Raw genomic sequence first — 25694 nt, 5'->3', positions numbered from 1 at the left:
AGTGTGTGTGTGTGTGTGTAGGGGGAGGGGAAGATACTATCAGTGAGATCTGTGCCTTTAAGGCTTTTGATAAGCAGAGTTAAGAGAAGCAGCAAAAAGGTTGTGACTTCAGCAAGCAGCTGCAGGGCAGGCATTGGGCTGCCTCCTCGCATGTAAACAGAGAAACACAAGGAGAGTCTGCTGCTATGTACATAGATTGTCTTGGGTGTGCCCCTGTCTTAGCAGGATTCAAAGCAGGATTGTCTTGTTTCTGTGGCAAACACAAAGTTGTGGCTGTCAAATAATAAATTTCTGAGCTGAGGAACCTACATAAAGCATTCCTTTCAAGTCCTGATTTCCTTCCTTAAAAGCTATCTGAAGTGTGTACTTAATAAAGCCCCTGCACAATCCCATTCCTGCTCCTTCTTTTCTTTCTGACCCACCAGCCACTCAACCATTCCCCCCCTCCCATCCCATCCCATCCTATTTTCAGCTTTCCTTCCTTCCCTCTTTCTGGCAGTCTGGGGAAACTATGGCCCACTTGCATTTTGCCGATGGCCAGACTGGACCCCTGGCCTGGTGCTGAACCTACAAGCACTTGTGGGGGCACTTCATTTCCCCTTTTATCTCCTTCTCCACAGTGCTTCAATTTGTCATCCTCCTGGGAAACCCCATAATCTCACCTTTCCTTGCTTCCTTCTTTCCTTCTGGCCTGCCAATCTACCTTTGATCTGTTCCCCAGTTTCACTTATATTTATTATTTACTTAATTTATAACCCAACTTTCTCCACAAAGGAGATCCAGAGCAGCTTACATACTTCTCACAAACTACTCTGTTAGGCATTGTAGGCTGAGAATGTGTAACTTTCTCAAGGTCACCCTGTGACCTTCCATGACATAGGTGATTTGAAGCTAAGTCTGCCATATTCTGGTCTGAAACTTTAGCCACAATACCACATTAGCTTTTGTGGGATAGCTTCTGTTTAATGGTAGCAAGCAGCCAATCCTGGTTGAGTCATGAAAGTTGCGTGGCATCAAGTAAGCTGGTAGTTGCTAGTGGGTCTGGCCGAGTCCTTCTTCAAAGACCAAAATAGCCCTGGGAAGGGCCCGACCCCTTATTCTGTGTTTTCCTGACAGAGAGCTAGCCTTGAAGGCAGGCAGTACTGCTATTTTTTAAAGCTATGGATGCTGTTCTGTTATTTTGGGGTTATTTTGTTATTAGCCCCTGTGAAGAGTTCAGGAACATTCTGAAAGTGTCAGTTGGAGGATGTGGCTCAGAACACAGGAAGGGCAGTTAGTGAGTGAGGGTTTAACTGAAGCTGAAGCCCAGTTCGTTTTTTCCTGAAGTTTTCTTTTGTTAATTCGTTAGAGCAACTTGTAAGCTTGCCTGTTCTATGTAATAAACTACAAAAAAGAAGTTTCTATGAGTGTATTGAATCAATAAGCAATTCAAGTAGAAGGGGACTGTGGAGTCTTCCTTGACATGGTGGCAGCGGTGGGATATTATTGAGCCTAGTAACAGTGCATGGGGAGCACCCATAGTACTAGTGAAGAAAAAGCAAGTGTCTGAGGGTGACCCTCCTGAATTCAGACTGTGTGTAGACTTTAGAAAGGTTAATCTAATGACAACTCTTGATCCTTATCCCACACCCCGTTTGGAGGAATTGGTGGAAAGATTAGCTAGTGCTAAGTTTATAAGCACCTTGGACTGTTCAAAGGGGTATTGGCAAATTCCCCTAACTAAAGAAGCCTCTGAGAAAACAGCCTTTGTATGCGGGCTTGGGCATTTTCAATTTAAGAGAATGCCTTTTGGGTTCAACGGAGCGTCCAAAACCTTCCAGAGGTTGATTGATAAGGTTCTTACTGGGTTAGATTATGCCTTTGGTTATCAGGATGATATAGCCATCATGTCTGATTCCTGGGAGACCCATTTGAAACATATACGAATGGTTTTGCAGAAGTGTGTCAAGGAAGCTGGAGTTAACTTTGAGACCTGATAAAGTGTCAATTTGGATGGAAGGAGGTGATATACCTTGGTCACAATGTGTGCGGCAACGGTCAAATTAAGCCTCTTTGAAGCTAAGGTTGCCAGTATTAAGAGGTGGCCTATTCTTCAACCACAAAAAAAGGATATTCCAGTCCTTTTTAGGATTAGTTGGGTTTTTATAGAAAGTTCATACCTCAACTAAGTGAACTAGCTACACCATTATCAGACTTATGTAAAAAAGCTTGTGCTCCATTTAAAGTTGTTTGGAGGCGATAGATGTCAAACTGCTTTTGACGGGGTAAAAGGGCTGTTGTAAATGCTCCAGTATTAGTTGCTCCTGATTTTGGTTTCCACAAACCATTTGAAGTGTATACTGATAGCTTCGGAACGAAGGTTTTAAGGTGCTACATTAGTTCAGAAAGGCGAAGACCAATTGAGAGTGCATCCAATAGTTTTCCCCTTAGTGAGAAAGCTGTTACCTCTAGAGAATAATTGCATACTCAACGATCGAGGAAAGGAATGCCTTGCAGCCATTTTGTGGGCAATCAAAAAATTACATCCCTTACCTAATAGGGTCTAAGAAGTTTATTGTAAGATCTGACCATAATCCTTTGGCCTTTTTGAGCAAGATGAAAAAGAAACAGCAATGTCTTTAGAGTATTTTGAGATGGTCCTTAGCCCACAAGATTATGAATTTGAGATTCTGACATGTAAAGGGTAAGGACAATATTATTGCTGATGCACTAAATTAGGTCAGGGTAATGCTTAATTATATATCATTGCCTGTATGCTCTGCCTGGATCTACCTGAAAATTTGAGACATTTAGCCCTTAAATTCCAGCTGAAAAGGGGCATGTTAATATTTCAGGCACATTCTGAAAGTGTCAGTTGGAGGATGTGGCTCAGAACACAGGAAGGGCAGTTAGTGAGTGAGGGTTTAACTGAAGCTGAAGCCCAGTTCGTTTTTTCCTGAAGTTTTCTTTTGTTAATTCGTTAGAGCAACTTGTAAGCTTGCCTGTTATATGTAATAAACTACAAAAAAGAAGTTTCTATGAGTGTATTGAATCAATAAGCAATTCAAGTAGAAGGGGACTGTGGAGTCTTCCTTGACAGCCCCCCAGCTTGTTTGTTTTAGATTTCAGGGTTTTGTTTGCAAAATGGGGGATGTTTTAAGTTTGTAGAAAAATCTGTCTTGTCCAATCATGGCTTCAATCTCTGGATATGAGCACCCCCAGTTTTAACCATGCTGGGAATCAGAACTATTGATTAATATAATACATTATCTGCTCAAGTGCTAACAATCCCTCCTCTGGGAATGGGGAATCATCTTAGGACTTAACTATATGTGTGTAAAGTCAAAGCCAGCTTTGGGCAATTTTGGGACACATTCTGTAGTGGAGAAGAGATAAAAGAAGGTCTCAAATTTAAGCACTGTGCATGCTGAGTTTTTGAAAGAATGATGGCTGTCAAAAAAAAACCCTTTCCAACCAGATAAACATGACAAAGGGGGGGGGGGTATAAACCCAGGGTGTAATCTGTGAACCTTTCATAAATATTGCCCATGAAAGCTCTGGCTTCAACTGAAATTAGCCCTGTCTGGTATAGTCTCAGATACTTTACAGAATGTATTTGAACATTTCATCTGCTCCAGAAGTCTAGAAATAGATGCTTTGTGTGCTGCTGATGTAGCTGAGAAGGGAGTAAGGAGTACAGTTAGAATGTTGATCCCCTGTTTAAATTGTATGTGCATATATCCAAGTGGTATCTGAATGGCAGTAGGAAAAGAGGAATACCCAACTTGAGATGGATGGACTCAATAAAGTAGCAAGATCCTGAGCAAGGCTGTCAATGATGGGATGATTTAGAGGTCATTAATTCACAGGGTTACTGAAAATTGGAAGCCACTTGATGGGACAGAACCCACAAACATCTGAATGGAGTATGTGAATGGGTGCCCCTGTTTAAAGGGAGGGGGAACAGATCCATGGACACATACAAAGATGTATTTGTCTTTCCTCTTAAGTTATTCTAAATATTTATTTTTTAAATTGGATTTGATATTCTGCCCAGTTAAGGGCGGCAAACACACATAATTTAATTACAATTGTAAGCACTAAATACTATAACTAAATTCTGTTCAATCACTAAATTCTGTTCAATCAGAATGTATTGGTTGATGTAACTTTTATCGTTTTTCCTAGGAGTCGATTTTAAAATGAAGACCATAGACGTAGATGGGATTAAGGTCCGAATACAGATATGGTAAGTGATTGCAGGTATTATGGCACAAAGCCAACATGAGTTCTTTGACAGAAAGAGAATTTGACTCCAGAAGAGGATGGGTTCACTGTGAACCCCTGGGCATGTTGTACATTTTCAGGCCTCAGTAAAATAGGAATGAGAGTGGCAGTGTATCTCACGACATATATTTAACACCTATAAAAGATGTCCAGTAGGATTAGAAAGAACGGGGGTTACTCACATTCCTGGATAATGGACAGATGTTGTAGCTTGTGTGCAGGGTACTGTTGGGACCTCCACATGGAGATAGCTATGATTTCTAAGAGTGAGGCTCAGATTTCTCGACTACTTTAGGGATTTTCTGTACATTGTTTTTAAAACTCACATTTTCGAGAGCAGTGGTATAGGAGGAGGAAGGACCAGTGGCCTTGCACTAAAGGACATTGCTTTTTTGCCATTCTTTTAAATTAGGGATAATGTGCACTCCAGCATGGAAGCAAGGCATAGGCCTTTAAGGGACTAGGGGGTGGGGGGTTAATCCAGCAAGAAGTCTATAAATTATAACCTCAATGCTTAAGATCTATCGTATTTTTTAAAAGTATTGTGGGGAGAAAGGCCCTAGATCAGGGTTCTGCAACCTGCGGCTCTCCAGATGTTCATGGTCTACAAATCCCATCAGCCCATGACAATTAGCCATGCTGGCAGGGGCTGATGGGAATTGTAGTCCATGAACATCTGGAGAGCCACAGGTTGCAGACCCCTGCCCTAGATATGATTGATTGCGGAGGATCTGCGTCTAATGGGGGCAGCCATCTCACATGCTAACACATTCTCCATTCTCTGTGTGCTCTTAGGTACATCTGCAAGGATATAACCTTGTGATAATGCTAGTGATGATTGAAGAAACAAGTGAGCGTTAGCACTGGCTGTAAAGCCGCAAGGTTGACATAGTCTGTGATGACTGGGCTGAGGGGATTACATAAGTCTCTTTGGAGTCCTTCTGCTGCAATTCATTGTTCTCCAACACTGCATCAGTTCCTGGCCGTACGGTGGAAAATGTGTTGAAGCAGAGAATTCATATGATTGTGGAAATACCTGCTGACTACTTTTGTGGCTACTCACTTCTGTTATTTGTCTATGTGGCCCAGGCTCATGCAGACAAAAAACAATAACCCTGCCTTGTATGAACAGTCTGTCATTGTGCTGCATACAATTTTGAGAGGTGACCTTTTTTGGCCCAGTATAGGTGCAGTGCTCAGTAAATGGATCAGTGAACATTCTTTTCTACTATTCTGCTGATTTCCAGGCTTAGCCCTTCTGGTAGAACTTTACTCTTTGGGCTCAGTTCGGTTGCAGAGTAAGTCTTGTAAAATGCCTACAAAATCCACAGTTTTCAGCACAAACATGTTTTCCTAGTGCAGAATATGAAGAGGTGGTAGTGCAGACTTCACACAGACTTTCACATGCCTTCCAGCTTGCTATTTTCATACTGTATCCTTCGCACAGTCTGTGGGAATACAAATATAACACACAATGAATTCTGTAGGCTGCAGTCCTGTGCACACTTACAAAAGAGTAAGCCCAATTGAGCTCAGTGGGTCTTAGAGTAAATATGGTTAGGATTTCACTGCACATCCCATGGAACTCTTCACACCAACTCAAGCCTCTTCTGATGCTGCTAGTTAGATGTTGGTCTGGCGTTGTACGTGATGGTCTAGACCAGCGTTTCCCAAATGGTGAGTTGTGACCCGGCACCGGGTCACAAAAGCAAAATGCTGGGTCATCTAATGGCTGGGGCTGACCACTCCACCCCCGTCCTTGCTCAGTGGGCACCAACCACTTGGAGCCAGACCGGCCGGGACGATACAGCAGCTTCAGGGCTCCTCCCTGGCCAGCTGAACACCCAGAAAGGGGCCGGGGACAGAGCCGCAGCTTGCAGTAGACGCTGGTGCCAAGAGGGAGGTGGGAGTAGAAGCGGCACCTTGGGGAGCCTCCCTGACGCCGATGCACGCAGATTTTAGTGGGTCACAGAGGAGAGGTATTAAAATAACTGGGCCATGGGAAAAAAAGTTTGGGAAACACTAGTCTAGCTAGCCCATTTCAGGACAACTAGGAAAGTCAGTTGGGTAAATGTGGAGAAGGATACAGGAACAGAGATTTTTCAGTTTACAAATGAAAATTTTACTGTTAATTATCAGCATCACTTAATAGCAGCTGTTCATCAATAAGATGTGTGTTGTTCTTCAGTAGTTATTTACAGGTTCTTCAACAGCCACCTCTTCCCTGTGTCTGAAGTAGAACTGGTCTTTGCACAGACATATTCTGAAAGTGAGGCTCACTGCTCTTTTCCCCCCTCACACAGCTTGAGCCAGATTCCAGTACTCACAGCTACCTTGACAAATGTATTGATCAGTAAACTGAACATCAGTCCATTTTGCCCTCTCCCCTCACTTCAGTCAGGCAGCTTTGTTGAAACTTTTTAAAAGCACAATTTAGAACATTTATTTGCTTGATACTTAAATTTGCACTCCAGTCATCAAAATCACACGACTTTTTAGCAGAAAGAAGTGCTCTATGAATTAGGGAGGAAGTGACGTAGTGATTTAACAGAGGACAGTCATGTTGTTCAGTGCTCTGGATGGATGGCTACCTTCTGCAGATATACAAATGTTTTGGCATCCCTGAGAGGTTGCTAAGTGAGTACATTTTCTGAGTGAATATGCCACCTAATTTCCTTGAGGGATCCTTGAGTAAACTGAAAGAAATTAGGTACCGCAGCCTTGGTTTGACCTTGACATTGAACTTAGGGTTTTTGTTCTGGAAATCTGCAGTAGATCCATGTTCAATGGTATCCGTATGAGATGTTGAGTTTGAGGCTTCTTTCAGTGCGTCCAGTAGAAGATCACATCACCTGGAGTCTGTTGAACATACAGAAGTTCACACTCACTGTAATTATTTGTTTTTCCCCTCCAGGGATACTGCAGGTCAGGAGCGATACCAGACAATCACTAAGCAGTACTACAGACGAGCCCAGGTAAAACTATTTTTCCTAGATTAGGAATGGGGCTCAAAGAATGGGGAACATATTGCTAGTTGGAGGGGTCATGCCAGTGTGAACCTCAGGTATAATTTCTCTGTCTTCATCTTTTACTGCCAAAAATATTGGCAACATGTTACTGAGTTTGATTCCAAAGGAACATAAGAGCCATGCTGGATCAGACCAAAGACCCACCTATTCCAGAATCCTGTTCACAGTCACCTACCACCTGCCTCCAGGAAGCCCACAAACAGGAAGATGGCAATAGCAATCTACAATCATTGGTAGCCCAGTCCTACTCCTCTTTTAAAGCTTTCCAAATTGGCAGCCATGACCACATGTTGTGGCAGTGAGTTCCACAGTTTAACTATATGCTATGTATAGAGGGGCCCGCCTGGGTGTCCTGTCTCTGTGTAGGCAGTGAGCTGATTTATGGTTGCCCACGGAAACTAATGGATCATATCAGTCTCCAGAATGCTCTGCAGGATCTAGTGCCCCCACCAACTCATTGGATGGTGGAAGGCTGGGATAGCTGTCTGTCTGAAGCCAACAACGTGATTGCTCCCTATCGTCCTCTTTGCCCCTGTTCCAAACTAGCTGCTTGGTATACCGTGGAATTACAGAGGAGGAAATGGGAGCTTCGATGACTGGAGTGGGTTTGGCACCATACTCTTGATGAAGCTGCAGCAACATCTTTCAGGGTGTTTATGAACTCCTGAGAAATGCCAGTGAAGGCTGCTAAAAAGCATACTGTGTAGCCTCCATTGCCTCTGCAAGCTCTCGCCCAGGACAGTTGTTTATTCAGTCTTTAATACCCCTGTCTCAGGGATCTCACAATAATAGGGATTTGGCTATTAGCTGTGAGGTGTTTGCAAGCTTTTCTGCAGATAAAATCTTATTGCTCCACCAGGACTTCCCTGCCACTGTTGATACAAGAGGTGAACAGTGGCCCCTTGACCATCTTCAGTTTTCAAGCTGGACCACTCGACTCTCCCAGGCTGATGTTGAGAGGATCTTGGTGTCTGTGAAGTCTACCACTTGCCCCTTGGACCTATGCCCATTGTGCATGGTGAAAGCCAGTGGGGATGGGATATGGGGTCCCTGGTGGATATTATCAATCTGTCCCTAAGTTTGGGATGGTTCCCAGGAGGGATTTAAAAGAGGAAATGTCAAGGTCACTCTTAAAGAAGCCATCTTTGAATCCTATTGATCCATGCAACTACCACCCAGTGTTGGTGTTTCCATCTCTCAGTAAGGTAGTTCAGAGAGCAGCAGCAGACCAGCTCCAGGCTTTTCTGAAGGGCACTTCAGCTCTGGACCCATTGCAGTCCAGCTTCCCACCTGGTCACAGGATGGAAGCAGCATTGGTTGCTCTTACAGATGATTTCTCTACACAGATGGACCAAGGCAGGTCAGCACTGCTATTGTTACTCAATCTGACAACAGCGTTTGACACAGTCGATCACCAGCTGTGAGACGACTGCCTTGCCAATGTTGGAATGTATGGAATAGCCTTGCAATGGCTGCCTCATTTCTCCAAGCTTGGGGACAGAGAGTAGCGCAATGGAAAAGAATGTCACTGTGGCACCTTTTAGTGTGCAGGGGCCAGTCCTCTCCCCAGTGTTACTTAACACTTACATGCGCCACTTCGCCCACCTAGTCCAGAGTTTCAGGCTCAGTTGTCAGCAGTATGCAGATGATACCCAGATATATCGGTTGATGGACACCCCAGCTATATTGACCAGATGTTTGGAAGCTGTGGTGAAATGACTGAGACAGAGTTCGCTAAAATTGAATTCATCAAAGACAGGGGTCCTGTGGCTAGGCTGAGGAGACCTAGGGTTGGGATACCAGCTTCCCACACTTTAAGGTGTACAGTTAATACCAGCACCATCCATCAAAAGTTTGGGAATCATGCTTGATCAGTGGAGGTACAGGTCACCAGAGTAGTCAGAGTGAAAATTTTCCATCTTCACCAGATCTGGCAACTAGTCCCCTACCTATCTCACCCTGACCTTGTCACTGTGATCCATGCAACAGTCATCTGAAGTTTAGACTACTATGCACGGGTACACCTGAGACTGCTCCAGAAACTCCAGCTGGTCCAGAATGCAGTGGTGCAGATCCTTACAGGGACCCTGTGGAAAGCCCATATTCACCCAGTGCTCTACCAGCTGCACTGGCTCCAAATGGAGTACCAAATCAAGTTCAAGGTTCTGTCTTTAACCTTTAAAGCCCTAAATCAGAGGTGTGAAACATTCGACCCAGGAGCTGGATCCAGCTGAGGCAACTACCCCCTTGACCCCGATCTGGCTGGGCAACCTTGCTGTGGGCTTGCCAATCCAGGCAGCTGCCCCACCCTGTTGAGGGCTCGCCAGTTCAAGCACCCAGCCCACACTTTCGCTGCAGGTTTGCCAGTCCAGGCACCCACTTATCTTGCACCTGATTTTTCCTGACGAGCTCCCTGTCCATGCCAGTCTGCGATGTTGTGCCCACTGCAGGCTTGCCAGCTGAGGCAACCCCCTCAGTGCTGGACTGGGCTAGCGAGCCTGCTGTGAACTTGCCAGCTGAGGCAGCCAGCCCCTTAGTGCTAAACACATCCCCCAGGGCTCACCAGTGAGGTAGCCTATTCCCCCCACCCTCTCAGTGCCATTCTGGTCTAGCATGTTGCAGGATTGCCAACTGTGTCAGCCACCCCTCCCTGTAAGGATCTCAGTCGTTCTTGTTTCCCTTACAGCCTAACCTGGCCTTGACGGAGATTCTTTTGGCCGGGCGTCCGGCCAGGACCTGCACCAACCTTGTGAGAATGCTTATCTCGCTTTTGCATAGTAGAATTCCGTTCTCATGAGAACGGGGCAGGGGGGATGGGTTAGTCAGCATTATAACCTGTTGTTTGAGCGGGGTTGCTCATTCCTGCCATGTCGTGTGTGTGTGCTTTCCAGGATGTCTGAATAAACAGACTTATAATCAAAAGCCTTTTTATTTCTGCTCTTTGGAATTCCTTACATTATGGCAGGAATCTAACTCATTTTTTCTCTTGACTGTGTTTGGATCTCTGGTGTTCTAACATGCAGAGATTGAGTACTCTTGACCATGTGGAAGGCACGATAGCCCCCATAGAGGGTTTCGAGCCTTCCCCTCCAGACTCCGAGGATCCGGGGGGATGATCCGGTTTCGCTGGTGACTCTCTCCCGACCTCGGTCCAGTTCGAGTCTGCCTCTCTTCCCTTGGGACGATCGACATGGTTCAGATCGTGTGGAGATGCATGAGAATTTTGGGGCGCTATCTATGGATCGAGCGCCTGTTGACCGGTTCATTTCCACCCGGCAACGTGTGGATTACAAACCCCAGATGCAACCAGTCCCTGGGGAGTTTGGATTATCTACCATTCATGCTGACACCCAAGAATCCCTTGAAAGGTTCCTGGACAAATACTTCGAGGATATTCCCAAAGATCAGCAGTGGCATAGCACCGGAGCTCGTCCTAAAGTTACAGCGGAAGCAGGGACGATGACGAGGGTTGGATCGATGATCGGAAGAGGGTTCCACACCGCCTCGGCAGTACCAAACCCGGAGGGGCTAGCGGCGAATGGGTGAAATCCGTGGAGCAGTTGGAGGCGTGGAGGAAAAACCATCAGAGGAGGAACTGGACCCCGATCCCGAATCGTTACCCATGCCCTCGAAGGAAAATTGGGACGATGCGGTGGCCATGCTGCGGGACGCCAAACTCGCCTGGGAGCGCGAGCGGGAACGGTGGGAAGAGGAGAGAGAAAATCTGAAACGGGACCGTGAAAGTCTGCAACGGGACCGTGAAAAGCAACATAAGGAAATCCAAATGGAGTTGGACCGTGAAAGAGAAGCGTTAAGCGTCCAACGAGTATCAACAGAATCTAGCGATTCATGACAAAGTGCTGGATCAGTCTAAACTGGATTTACAGTGCCAGCGCGAAAACATCAAAGCCATCCAAACCCAGAATGAACTGACTTTAGCCGTTCAACGAGACGAAAGAGCCAAATTGGATCGAGAGAGGGCAGCTTTGCACGCGCACCAAGATGCCTTAACACGCAAGGAAAGGGAATTGGCTGAGCGGGAGCAAACTCTACGACGGCAACGTGAGGCGTTGGTTAGAGCCCCAGTTGGTGCCTACACCTTCACCCCGCACCGGGCGGCCCTCCCTCCTGCCGGAGGCCTGCGCTGCTCGCGGCCCGGTTCCAGCTTTTCAACTTGGGGCACCTCCTCAACCCCCTGCTCCTCCAGCGCCCCTACCCTATCCAGTACAACAACCAGGTTACATGTAGCAGCAACCCCAACACGCACCTAGAGCGATTGAAAGAGGGTTCTACAGACCCCCCATCCCAGCTCGTTTTGATGGTACCGCATCCAAACTTCCTTACTTTATCCTGCAACTCGATGCTCATATGCAAGAATTTCATGATCTATATCGTTCTGAATGCGAAAAAATACGAGACATTGGGTCGGTGTTGGATGGGGTAGCCGCTGAGTGGTTTGTTACTCTTTATGAATTGCAGGGGGACGATACCCGCACGGTAGCGGGCTTCCTCCAAGCGTTGCGCATTCGGTTCCAAGATCCCAATGCTGAAAACGATGCTATCCGTACAGTAAAAACCATCCAACAGGGCAACCGCTCCTTTGCTGATTTTGCCCGTGAATTTCGAGCAGCGGCCAGTAAACTTCCACCGGACTGGCCCGAGCGCATGAAATGCGAGTATTTTTTCGAAGCAATGGATATTAAACTTCGTGAAACAGTGATCCTTATTCGGATCCCGCAAACGCTTGCGGATTGGATCGAGCTCGGCTCGCAGGTTGCTGCTCGTCTTGCCTATGCCCGCGCTGGAGGCCGCCCACGCCCGAAACCAGCCAACACGCCGGCGCTGGCCGCTAGAAAACCAAACCCGGCCGTAGCGGCCGAGACCAGCGTCGGAACGCCGTCGCCGTTTGGGATTGTGCCTCTACTGCGGAGCGCCTGGCCACCTGCCTGCCACCTGCCCGCCGAAGCAGAAGCCTCCCCTCCCGGGGGCCCGCCTCCGTCTGCCAAGCCTCCACGCAAATCCAGCCTGCCAACTCAAGGATCGTCCAAAGCTACTTTTGATGAGGATGTCGAAGAGGAAGAAACTGCGCTTAGTCTTTTCAAGCGGCACCGTGGATCTTAATCCTTCTCCTGATCCGGTGAGTGAAGGCAGCGCGCCCATTACTATTTTGACTTCCTTAGCCAACCCCAGTAAACATACGCGTATTTTGGCCTCTGCACTTGTGGACTCAGGTTGCTCCCACTGTCTTATGAGGCCGCAAGTGGCCGAAGAACTCGGTTTAGACCGAGTTCCCTTGGTGAATTCCATTCCTTTCACCCAAATGGACGGTAGCCCACTGGGTGGTGAGGGTCCGGCCCGGTTCAAAACCCAACCGGTACTTCTCCGTTGCAACGATCATTGGGAAAAGATTAGTTTCATTCTTGCTCCGGTTGCAAAGCACTCCATTGTATTAGGTATGCCATGGCTACTTTTACACGAACCAACCTTCGTTTGGAAGGAACGAATCCTTCAATTCTCAGATCCCCCCTGCGGAGATCACATGGCTGGCGCGAAGATCCATCGGTAGGGGAGGGGGAAGCAACCATCGCTACAGCTTGCAATGTACTGTCGGCTCCCCTTGCTGTAGAAATCCCAAAGGCGTATCAAGACCTATCCAGAGTCTTCCAGGAACAGGAGTGCGATCAGCTTCCCCCCCCATAGAGATACCGATTGCAAGATCCTGCTACAACCCGGAGCCCAATTACCTAAGGGTAGGATCTATCGCATGAGTCCCACCGAGGAAAAGGAGCTCCGGCCTTCTTAGATAAGAATTTAGCCTGCGGATTCATACGGCGGGCCACCAAACACACCCATGCAGCTCCTGTTTTGTTTGTAAAGAAAAAAGATGGTTCGTTAAGACTTTGTACTGATTATCGTGGATTAAATGCTGTTTCCATCTCCAACAAATATCCTTTGCCCTTAATAAAGGACCTCTTGGATGCCCTAGGCAAAGGCCGGATTTTTACCAAATTGGATTTGCGGGAAGCTTATTATCGTGTCCGCATCGCGGAGGGGTACGAACATTTAACAGCATTTAATACAAAATTCGGGCAATATGAATATTTAATAATGCCCTTCGGATTAGCTGGGGCCCCAGGGGCTTTCATGGCCCTCATAAACGAAGTATTACATGATTTGTTGTACAAGGGAGTAGTCGTATATTTGGATGATGTTTTGATTTACTCACAGACCCTGGAAGAGCATGAGGCTTTAGTCCGGGAAGTTTTACAACGTTTACTTGATAACTCCCTCTTTGCCAAGTTGTCAAAGTGCTGTTTTCACCAATCCTCCATAGACTAGCTGGGCTATCGAATATCCTCTGACGGTCTAGAAATGGACCCGGCTAAAGTGGCCGCAGTGGTTGACTGGCCTGCCCCCACCAATAGAAGGGAATTGCAATCTTTCTTAGGCTTTGCTAACTTCTATCGTGACTTCATTCCCCGTTTTGCCAAACTTGCCTTACCGCTCACTGATCTTTTACGCACCAAAGGAAAGGACGTCCAAGCGGCCAAGCCCGGGGGCCCCCTCCCCTGGTCGCAGGAATGCCAATTAGCGTTCCAGCAGCTGAAAACAGCTTTCACAACTGAGCCAATTCTGACACATCCCGACCCTGAGCTTCCTTTCATCGTTCACGTGGATGCTTCGGACAAGGCGCTGGGCGCTGCCCTCTTGCAGAAAAATAAAGACAATAAATTGGTACCGTGTGCTTATTTATCCAAAAAATTTTCTGGTTCCGAACTAAACTGGACTGTCGGAGATAAGGAAACCGCTGCCATCAAACTCGCGTTGAGCACTTGGCGCCATTGGTTAGAAGGAGCCAAGCACCCCTTTCAAGTCTGGTCGGATCATAAAAATTTGGCTGCGCTTTCCACACCTCTCAAAATGTCCGCTAAACAATTACATTGGGCTGATTTTTTCTCTCGCTTTTCCTTTACGGTCCATTTTTTCCCTGGTAAAAGCAATAAGCTGGCTGATGCATTGTCCCGCCTCCCCGGGGAGGGGGGAGACGCATCCCTACGGGATATTCCACGCACCGTTCTCTCTCCCTCCCAGCTAGGATTGGCTGTCACCCGCTCACAATCCTCTACGTCATCCCCCCCTACGCCCATCCCAGCCATCGTCTCCCCCTTCCTCCAGGAACTCAAGGAGGCGGGATTACGCGAGCTGCCAACAGAGGAAAAAGATGCTCAGCTACGCTTGGAGGATGGTGTCTGGAAAAGGGGGGGGGGTGTTGGTACGTTCCTACTCCCCTCCGAAAGCAGGTTCTTCAAGCATGCCATGATGCCCGTCCGGCTGGGCACTTCGGGTTTGTGAAAACCCTTCACCTAGCCCGCCGCCAGTTTTGGTGGCGCTCTATGCGCAAGGACGTTGAGTCTTACATTAAAGGGTGTTCCATATGTGCGGAGGCCAAGTCAATACCGGGAAAGCCTCATGGATTACTGAAACCTATCCCCGTTGCCTCCCGACCCTGGCAGGTTATTTCAATGGATTTTATCACTGACTTGCCGAACAGTCACGGGAACACTGTTTTGTGGGTGGTGGTGGATCTCTTTTCCAAACAGGCGCATTTCATTCCTTGCACCACCATACCTTCAGCTCCCAAACTAGCCCGGTTGTTCATTCAACACATCTACCGCCTACATTCCTCTCCTGAGAAGGTGGTATCGGATCGTGGCCCTCAATTCATTTCTCGATTTTGGAAGGCTTTCCTGGAGTTGTTGGGAACCACACCAGCAGTCGCCGCCCCCTACCACGTTCAAAGTGACGGGCAAAGTGAACGGACGAACAGAACACTAGAGCAACATTTACGTTGTTACACAAACTACCATCAGGACAACTGGTGTGAATTGCTTCCCTTCGCAGAGTATGCTTACAATAATGCAATTCATAGCAGTACGCAGAAAACCCCATTCGAAGTAGTCTCTGGCCGATCCTTCCCGCCGTTGCCCCAGCTGCCGGCGGAGGTATTGCAGCCACCAGAATTCAATCAATGGATTTTGTCACTAGCTGAAGGCTGGAAATCAGTTCAGTCTACCTTAAAACAGGCTCAAGAAGCCCAAAAGTTTCAGGCAGATAAACTACCCGGCTCAGAATTCCCCACGTGTTGGGGCTTGGGTTTATTTGTCCACTAAAACCTTTCCAGACGTGCACAAATACTCAAAACTTGGCAAGAAATTTGTGGGTCCCTTTCAGATTACAAAAGTGATCAATGATGTTACTGCTCGCTTAGCTCTGCCTAATTCACTAAGTAACATTCATCCCGTCTTCCATTCCAGCTTGCTCAAGGAGGCTCCTGCTTCAGATGCCTGGCACGACCCTCCGGAGACACCCCCGCCAGTTATAATTGATGGACATAAGCATTATGAAATAGACGCTATCCTGGACTCTCGCTTCTTTCGCAAACGTCTACAATATCTAGTGTCATGGGTTGGCTATTCTTCTGGCCATAATCAATGGGTGTATAAGGAGAATATCGATGCCCCCTCTTTAATTGCTGCATTTCACCAAGCTTTTCCGGACAAACCGGGGGAGGGGGAAAAAGAGGAGATTTCTTTTAGGAGAGGCAGAGTGTAAGGATCTCAGTCGTTCTTGTTTCCCTTACAGCCTAACCTGGCCTTGACGGAGATTCTTTTGGCCGGGCGTCCGGCCAGGACCTGCACCAACCTTGTGAGAATGCTTATCTCGCTTTTGCATAGTAGAATTCCATTCTCATGAGAACGGGGCAGGGGGGATGGGTTAGTCAGCATTATAACCTGTTGTTTGAGCGGGGTTGCTCATTCCTGCCATGTCGTGTGTGTGTGCTTTCCAGGATGTCTGAATAAACGGACTTATAATCAAAAGCCTTTTTATTTCTGCTCTTTGGAATTCCTTACACTCCCAGTGCTAACCACCTCTCACTCTCCTTGTTAGCCATTCTAGTGGCCTCTTGGACTTTGTACTACTTGTGGTATGCTTTCTAACTGATCCTCTAGTTTTAAAGTTTTGAGCAACTCCCAAGCCTAATCAAGAGATTTCACCATCTTGACTGTTCAACTTTTCAAAAATCTGATTTCTTGTTTTAGAGAAGTTTGCTCCTTTGGAGTCAAATATAACCGTGTTGCAGTTTTCTGGCACTTCTGCATGTACATTAAATTAAATTTGATGCCATTGTGATCACTGTTTCAAATTGGTTCAGCCGCATTCACATTTCACACTAGCCCGCAGGCAGCACCACTGAGGTTTAAGTCCAGATTCGCTTCCCCTCTGGTTAGTTCCATGAGCAGTTGTTCTAGGGCACAATCATTTATGTTATTTTGAAATGTTGTGACTGGAATACACGTTTATCCAGTCAATTTGAGGGTAATTAAAGTTCACCATTATTACAACTTCCTCTCCTTTAAATGCCTCCCTGATTTCATTTTCCATCTCAAGATCACCCTGAGTGCTTTGGTCAGGGGGCCAATAGCATGTGACTTTTGATGACTGGTACTGTCATCCACAGAAATTCTGTGGAGGAATCAGCCCTTTCTAAGATATCTAGTTTGTTAATCACTATGCCTTTCTTGACTTACATAGCAACACCTCCTCCAGTATGCCCTTCCCTGTTATTTCAATAGAGTTTGTATTCAGGGATGACCATTTTCTACTGGTTCTATCCCTTCCGTTTGGCTTCTTTCATGCTTCCTATATCTATGTTTTCCATTATAACCAAGCACTTCAGCTCCCCCATTTTGGGTCTGGCTTTGACACAGAAAAACATCCACACTGTGTTCCTCTGTAGACATATCTGGTGTCTGCCTTTTCCTCGCCAGCCCTTTGGTCTCTTTGGCTGAGTTGCCTTCTTTACATTATCCTCACATTCCTTATCTGCCCAATATTAATTGACTTGCCCAGGATTTCACCTCTTAATAACATGAATCCCTCTTTTGGGATCCAGAACTAAAATGAAGGTGAATATTGAAATTGTTTCTGTTTAACAGTTTATTTGACCTTCACAGTTGGTAAATAGCTTATCATTGGGGGTGAAATGGCCATGTTATATTCTAATTTCTTACATTCTGCTGCACACATTTTAACACATGATTGATGCTGCTTATATTAGAGAGGCTGTGGCTTCACTATCCATAGGTTTTCTGATCCTTTTGCCATACCATAAAACCAGTATGGATGAGTCTATTCATTCTGCTTGAATCTGTATTTGTGATGGATACAGATCTAGTTGCTTGCCTCAGAAGGTGGGAGGGTGGGGATTGGAGGGAATCTGACCGTTCTTAGAGCACCCATCCAGCAAACAAGGATTTGGGCAAGACTAGGCCTAGCATTCCATTAAAGCCTCTGTGATGTGCAAAGGTGGGGAAGAGGTATCAGTCCTATTGAGGTAATAGAAGCTGTGCTGCTGCCTGTTTCCTAACTTCCTGGGTGCTGTTCACTGTAAGAAATAGCTGTAGATTCCTCCTCAGTCTACTGCTCTGGGTGAACAGTCTTGCCTACCAGTCAACTGCCATTGCCTTTTGCTTCTGCTGAGAAAATATAGTGATGCACCAAACATAAACCTCTTCCCCCAGTTGAGTGCCTGAAAGGAGGCATTCATTTTAAGAGCTTTGAGTGAAATGAAAGGATCGAACCCTCTGCAGCCCTTCCCTTCCTCTCTGTTGTATGTTGCTGAAAGGTAAGCGAACTTATCATTTTTTGCTGAGCTCTCAGGAAGGGAAGGAACAGCACACCTTCCTTCCATCTCAGTCACTGGCATTAGTTTAGGATTATCAGTGCCTGTATGGGGTCTTTGTTAAACCTCCTCAGCAAGAACAGGAAGCTGTGAACAGGTGACTGGGGCTGGCTGCTGGCCTTTTTACCTGAAGCATTGATAGTGTTTGAGCCAGCTCTGAGGGTGTAACTAGAAAGCACCAAGAAGAACTGTTTCTATTAACAGATGCTTCCTGTTCCAAGGATTTAGAAGTGGCATTGCTATTACAATCCTGCTACTATCTCTTGTGTATCTGCAATCAGTACGCTGACCCTAAAACATGTGACTTGCACTTGACGTGTGCTCTGATTTACACAGCAGAGAAAAATAGGCCCTTCTTTGAGGGAGAAAACAGATAAGTAGTAGACCAGCTGCTGTTGTCAAAATTGGATCTTATGATGGCAAAGAGTGCCTTTGCCATTCTCTTTGAACTGTTTTACTGTGTGAGTTGACCCAGGAACACAGAGTAACCCAGAAATTAAGAGGTTTTTTAAGTTGTTTTTTTTTTAAAGGAAAAGAAGACTTGGTAGCTAACAAAGCAAGTTAATTTTTAAAAAATCAGTGAAAATGCAACTCAGGTGAAAACTTACCAAAAAAAAATAGCGAAGATAACCTTTCCTTACACAGTGTCCTAATACAGATGAATGGCTAACAATAGTAGGAACAGGAAACAGGTAACTGGGGCATACAGAGTTCTGACCGAGTGGGAGTCATGCAGCAAGCATAGGGGAAAAAAGAGGTACTGATACACTCATAAGCATTAACTTAATAGAGATCCTACACCGGGCCTGCAACCCAATCAGCAATGGACACATGCCAGAACCTTCTAGTATCTGAGCAAATATTGGGCTCCTAAAAGGTAGCTCCCACTGTTGGAACGATCTCAGCTGAATTCAAGTTTTAAGTAAAAGAAGAGGACCCTGCAAACTTGGGGTAGGTAAACAGCACCTAGATTGCCATGGCAATACTGCAGAGGAATTCACATAGACACCAAACTACACTTAGAAACATGATTAACTCTTTCTTTTTCCACAGGTCTGTAAGTCACTTGTTGCATATCACTAGAGGCCTCCTCCATAGATGCAATAGAATTGTAGTCTCCAAGGTCTAGCTTTTAAAAAAAAATCCTGAAATGAGGAACCTGTCCAATTGTTTCTGCAGGGAATCTAAATAGCTTTGCCAACTCTGTAGAATAAACCAGTTTTTATGACATGTTTGTCCATTATTTATCATAGCAGCGGCTTGCTGTGAGAGAAATTCATAGGGACAACTGTAAGAAAACAAAATCTGTTTGGTTGAGTAGCTCAGTGTCACATTTGATAAGTCTTCATTGAGCTTGGCTTTTACAGAGAAGAGGCATTGTCTGATTTCATGAGCTTGGTAGAACCAGAATGTACTTGTTTAACTAGAAACATCATATTTGCAAAGTACAGAAGGCAAGGGAACAATCCTGAAGTGTCCAGTTCACACCTCAGTATCATATCTGCAGGAGAGGGCAAACTATATAAAAATAATTTTATTTGTGCTGTGGGTAAAAGTGGATCAGTTTTTGGTCACTTGGCACCAGCTCCTGTCATTACATACCCTTTACCTTGTTTTTTCTACAGGGAATATTCTTGGTGTATGACATTAGCAGTGAGCGCTCCTACCAGCATATAATGAAGTGGGCCAGTGATGTGGATGAGGTAAGTTGAGGTTGCCTTCCCCCTTTCTTTTTGTCCAGCAGGAAGCACACTACCCTTTTCCATCCTGTCGCTCAGCTTGGTAAGCCTGATTCCTAATTGATGAGGTTTGTGGACTGTCAGCTTGTGTTGGCATGCAAACCTGTAGCCAGAAAAGGAGGCCATTTTCTAAGGCCCTGCCATCCATTTCTTGGTATCATAGACAGCCCAGACTCATAGAACAGAGCAAGGGTAAGGTGGATGCCAATCTTAATTCAAGGACTTTGATATCAAGAGGGTTTTCCTGACAGATGATTTCCCCCTCGGAATCAAGTATGCAGAGCAGCAAATAATGACTTCCCTGAAGACTCAGCTGCTTAAATCTGGGTAACAACAGTGCAGCCTTGAGAAGCCACACTTGACTCCAACTTTGCAAATAACTTGCAAATACTCACACTCTGATTCTATCAGCAGACCAGTTAGATCACCTGCACCCTTTCTCCCAAACATTAATTTAATCTTAAACCTCCTGTCCAACCATTACAGAGCCATTAACCTTCCAGAGTTCCTTTGTTCTTACATTCCAAGCACATCTAGACTGGAAAATGTCCCTGGTCTTAATTTCATCAACACAGCCTAGACCTCATCAAAAGTTGGGCACGCCCAGGTCTTAATCCAATCAAACCTTATCACCCTTCCTTCAATTCCCTTTTCTGTTCCCTCTGTTGATCACCTCGCTATATGTCCTATGCTCCTCAAAACTCTGTGTGTTTGCAACTTGCATGTGTATTTTTATTATTTTTAATCATTTCATAAAATTGTAACCATCCTTCATAAATCTGGTTTTTGATTGGATTTCTTCAGTTAATGAACTCTGTATACATGGGTGCAGATTCCCAAATTACCCACTTGAGGTCTGTCCTCAGCTAATTCCCCACCAAAAAAAGAAAAGACCAGACTAATTCAGGTAACAGAGTTGGTGGAGAATGTGGGCAGTACCAGAGTTGTATTTCTTTCTTGGGCAGCTCTTCCTGGCATAAGTGACTGGTGGCACTTAAGATGTTTTTAAGATACTGGGAAAATTGTATGAATAGCTCCTTTTACATTCTGCCACAGCTAGATACAGAGTCTTGCATTGTTTCTGCAAGGAGCTTTAAGGGAAAATGTGTGGGAAATGTGCAGGTCTGGAATGAAGAAGATGACATGGGCCAAACCCAGGGAAATGTCTAAGATGCTTTAATGTGACCCATGCTGATTTTGGGCTTTCTAAAGCATTGGGTGTGGTCACCCTGCTGTAATAGCTGTGTAAGATAAAAAATATCAGAACGTTCTGCTTTGCCTTTGGTTGTGTTGCAGTGATGTAAGGAATATTCTCACTACTGTGTACACAAATCCTATCCCATGTAAGCACCATGCAGCTGCCTAGTGATTGTCTGTGTGAACTGGGGTCAGATAACATTTCTCTCCTTTTCTCCAGTATGCTCCAGACGGTGTCCAGAAGATCCTCATTGGCAATAAAGCAGATGAGGAAGAGAAGAGGCAAGTAGGCAGAGAGCAAGGCCTTCAGGTAAATTTCTTCAATAGACCGGTTGTCCTCCATAGGACACTGCACTATTTGCAGTGGCGTATCTGCCTAGGGACAAGAGGTACCCCTTGTCCCTGGGCGCCACTCTTCTGGTGACGTGGGGGGCCCAAATCGGCCCCCCACATGACCAGGAAGTCCTGCTGTCTCGTCGTTTTCACATGCCTCGACCCCGTCTGAGGCACGCAAAAATGACGAGACAGCAGGACTTCCTGCTGCCTCCAAGCACCCTCAACGCCGCTCTGGACTCCTCCCTCCCTTCCCCCCTGCCAGCTGGGCTCCCAGCCAGCAGCCTGCAGTCTCTTCTAACCTCCCCTCTGGGCAGGCCAGAAGAGACTGCAGTCCCAGCCTTGGAGACCTTCTTTTATAAGCACTGAGGCCGGGGGGTGGGGCTTGGGGAGCAGGAAGGGGTTGGGGGCTACACCTTTGAGGGTCCATAACTTTGGACCCCCTGAACCAAACTTCACCAAACCTGGGTGGTATCATCAGTAGGGTCTCACAAAGACACTCTGAAATTTTGGTGCTGCCAACTTAATAATTGCACCCCTGACAGCAGGCACCCCCTAAATTTCCCCAGATTTTCCTTTTAAATCCACCCCCTTCCTGTCAATGCTTGTTTTCTTTCTTTCTTTTATTCTCTCAATGCCTAATAAAGGTTGTTGTTGTTGTTGTTGTTAAATCCACCCCCTTCTGCATGGATTTAAAGGGAGAATCTGAGGTCCCCAGTTTAAACATTGAAAGTGATGCGGTTTCAGGGTGGGGGATAATCCACCCCAAAACAGCATCATTTCTATGTTGTTTAAACTGGGGACCCCAGATTCTTCCTTTAAGATGGATTTAAAAGGAAAATCTGGGCTCCCTAGTTTAAACACCATTGAAAATGATGCTGTTTGGGGGTGGATTCCAGCATCACTTGTTTAAACTAGGGAGCCCAGATTCTCCTTTTAAATCCACCTTAAAGGGAGAATCTGGGGGCCCCAGTTTAAATAATATTGAAAGTGATGCTGTTTCCCCCAATTGGGGGGACTGGATACAACACTATAAAATGTTTTCATAGCAGTAATAAAACATTTTGAAAGCATTTTGAAAATGTTTTCAAAAATATTTCTCCTGTATGGCATGGCCCATTGCTGTGTTCAGATTTGTGAGTTGGAGCATGTTCTATAATGTGACGGTGACTTTGAAACGACCTGGTGGAAAAAATCATTGTTTGGTCACGGTGGGAGAGGGTGGCCGCCTATGGGGAGGCATGAAACTCAGGTTTTGCCCAGGGCTTCAGTTTGCCTAGGTACGCCACTGACAGTAGAACTGTCGCAATCCACAAGCACCACATGGAGCTGCGAGTGGGACCAGCCTAGCTTTCTCCGCCCTTCCAAATCCCACATTGGGAGTGAGGGCCCATTTGATGCTGGCTTTAGGTGGCCCAGCTTTAATCTTGGAGTCAGTGAGCTCAGAGGGTCAGTTCGATCCTGGCCTCTGGGAAGCTTGGATTGAGCCCACAGTTTAAAGCTGGACCTGGGACATCAAACAAGCCCTCCCCACTCCAAAACTCTTATGTGGAATTTGAGAGCAGCCCAACTGCCCCTTTTCTCAGGTCCTCATGGAGCTAGGGGGTGGGGGCAGGCCTGCTGGTCATTTAGCTGCGCCAGGGGAAATGTGTCCGGGAAATGTGTGCAATTGGTAAGGGCATGCAATGTGCCCCCCACATGACCATCAAAAGTGGTGCGCAGGGCTCCAGCCCTCCCCCCACCCAGGCCCCCTATCTACAGCCCTGTTTCTAAAGGTGGAGCCTTAGGGAATTGCTCCACTGTCTGGTTTTTGTCTTCTAACCTTCCTCATTTCTCATTCATATACAGACATTGAGCAATAGATGATAACAAGGAACAAGGTACCTTTATTACCTATTGGCAGATGGGAGCTGTTGGAAAGGTAGCATATTCCCATCTTCCAAGGGCCCTTGCAGCCCCCTAGGGTTCTTTCCTTCTGAAAGAGCCAGCATGATATAGTGGATAGGGTGTTGGACTCAAGACTGGGATACCCAGGTTCAAAGTTTTACTTGCTGTGAAGTTTGCTGAATAAGCTTGAGCCAGTCACTGTCAGCCTTATCTACCTTACCAAGTGGTTATGAGGATAAAATATATGCTGCCCTGAGCTCCTTGAAGCAAGGGCAGGACAAACATAATAAATATTAAAGTACTGAATAATAAATGACGATAGCACAGCAAAAACTCTTTATGATTCAGATAAAGATTTGTGGGTTTCATTAAAAATGGTTCACTTACTGCAGAGGAAACAATGAATGAACTGTGCATATTTTTGTATTTTAGACCCTGGTGTGGATATAGGGTACATAGCAGTTGATTCATAGTAATGAAGTAATGAAGAATGAATAACATACCTAATGATTGCAATCAAACGTCTGGATTTCTATATTCCATTTGAACCGCAGGTTTTAAATAAAAAACTTCTGTGTTATATCAACAATGAGTCAACCTTTCTTATAACTTCAGGCCAACGAACATTTGTAGCTACTTTACAGTGAGTCAGATCATTCGTTTGCAAGGACCAGTACAGCATTGTCTCCTCTAGGTGGCTGGTTGCAGCTCTCCAAGGTCTTTCATATCATCTACTACCTGATCCATTTTTAAAATCAAACTGCCAAAAAATGGATGTGGAACCTTCAGCATGGGAAGACATGTTTTACTACTGAACCAAATGCTGCACAGTGTTGCAAATCGGTATATAATATGGAGAAGGAGATCTGCTTTGGATAAAGGAAACATTATAAATGTGGGTAGATCATGTGCCAGCTAGGAAGAAATGCTGAATGACACCTATCACCACAGTTGCCTACCTTATGGCTTGCCTCCCTAGATTTAGAAGTGTATAGGGAAAGAAATAAGGCAAATAGGTTGGAAGAAATTGAAGCAATATATGAGTATTCAATGTCTTTATGCATAAACCTCCGAATGCTTCTGTTTTCTAGCTGGCTAAGGAATATGGCATGGATTTCTACGAAACAAGTGCCTGCACCAGTTTAAACATCAAAGAGGTAAGGACCTCAGAGACATATTTTCTGTAAGATGTAGGAAGGACTTGCATATTATGTTTCTTTTGTTTAAAAAAGAGGGCCACTTTACAATCTGAATAAATTATGCAAATATGTTCAATTTCCTTATTTCAGTTGTTAGTCATGGGAGATGGCAGAGATCTGTGGAGAGAAATGGAGGTCCCATTTAAATCAAGATTGTAAATAGATCCTTGCCTTACAGAAACAAGTTTCTGCCTTGGTCAGTGGAACTCCAGCTTGTAGTATTTTGAGAGCTCACCAGACACTAGCCAAGCATGTCCAAGTTTTGCAGCTATAAAGCCTATAAAAGTGAAAATTAAAATCTTAATTCTCCTGGGTGTCCTCAGTGATAGCTATATGACTTGTTAGAATATATAAACCCTGCATTTCTTTTTAAGAATAAACACTCAAGGCTGTTTGCAATATTAAAGTCCATATAGCTAGTAACCACTGAAATGTGCAAGCACAGGGAGCAATTTAACTTAAAAAGACCTCCCAGAATAAGAGAGTTTTCGTCTGATGCTGGAAAACCTCTGAAGAAGGAACCATCTTCTGTGCAGGGAGAAGGCAGTTTGGAAGACCAGGATGGCTGCTGGCAAAATCTTTGTACAAGTTTCCACCAATTGGATTTGTCCAACAGAGATTCCATGAAAAGGCTCCCTCTGCCAACCTTGGTGCATGAGCCTGAATGTATGCATGCTGGTAATTTACCAAATGCCTTGGACCCAAGCCGTTTAGGGCTTTAAAAAGCATTTGTATTGGGTCTGGAAGCAGGTTGACACCCACTACAAATGACTACAAGATGTGCTTGCTGCAGCCAGTCCCTGTTGTGAGTGGGGACAAGGAGAAATCTAAAAGAATTGTACACAGTAGGAGTCCAGAGACTGAGGTGACACAGTGGGCTGGATCCTGTACAAAATTTCCACTGACAGAAGGGATCCGAAGTTCCGAAGTTCCTTCTGCAGTCTAAAATACCCAGCAAATTCTGCTTCTGGGGGATAAGATACCCAGGATCAGCATGGGAAGTCTAACATGAGAGGAGGCAATCTGCAAAAAATTTCAACTGGTTCCAATATTGTCCTTGTAGAATAATCTAAGATAAGAGGAAAAGAATGTACTGGAAAATCTTAGGGATATCCTATGATTTCTAGCAATCAGTAGAAATTCTACTTTTGAGAGGGAAGGTAACATTAATATATTGTGACGAGGTTATCTGTTTAGTGTTGTTTTTCATCTACCAAAGTTGCCAAAACCTCTTACCATGCACGTTTTGAATTTAAAAAGCCAAGGCTGAAAAATTTATTTAGAAGTGGTCTATTTTTAA

The 25694-nt window shown here is 45.5% G+C and overlaps 1 protein-coding gene across 3 annotated transcripts in view; it reads left to right on the top strand.

Moving 5' to 3' along the window:
* Window positions 1-25694, top strand: part of RAB15 (RAB15, member RAS oncogene family) — a 38629-nt gene that overhangs the window by 8378 nt on the left and 4557 nt on the right. For all 3 annotated transcript variants that reach the window (XM_048487119.1, XM_048487117.1, XM_048487118.1), the window contains exons 2-6: window positions 4168-4228; window positions 7181-7241; window positions 19665-19742; window positions 21196-21285; window positions 24287-24352. In XM_048487119.1, coding sequence (XP_048343076.1) covers window positions 4182-4228; window positions 7181-7241; window positions 19665-19742; window positions 21196-21285; window positions 24287-24352 — 342 coding nt within the window. In that variant the 5' untranslated portion in view covers window positions 4168-4181. The remainder of the gene's footprint in view (window positions 1-4167; window positions 4229-7180; window positions 7242-19664; window positions 19743-21195; window positions 21286-24286; window positions 24353-25694) is intronic.

The sequence above is a fragment of the Sphaerodactylus townsendi genome, linkage group LG02, assembly GCF_021028975.2.
Source record: "Sphaerodactylus townsendi isolate TG3544 linkage group LG02, MPM_Stown_v2.3, whole genome shotgun sequence".
NCBI classification, from domain to species: domain Eukaryota; kingdom Metazoa; phylum Chordata; class Lepidosauria; order Squamata; family Sphaerodactylidae; genus Sphaerodactylus; species Sphaerodactylus townsendi.
The sequence above is the reverse complement of the archived record's forward strand: the minus strand, read 5'-3'. Positions and strand labels throughout refer to the sequence as shown.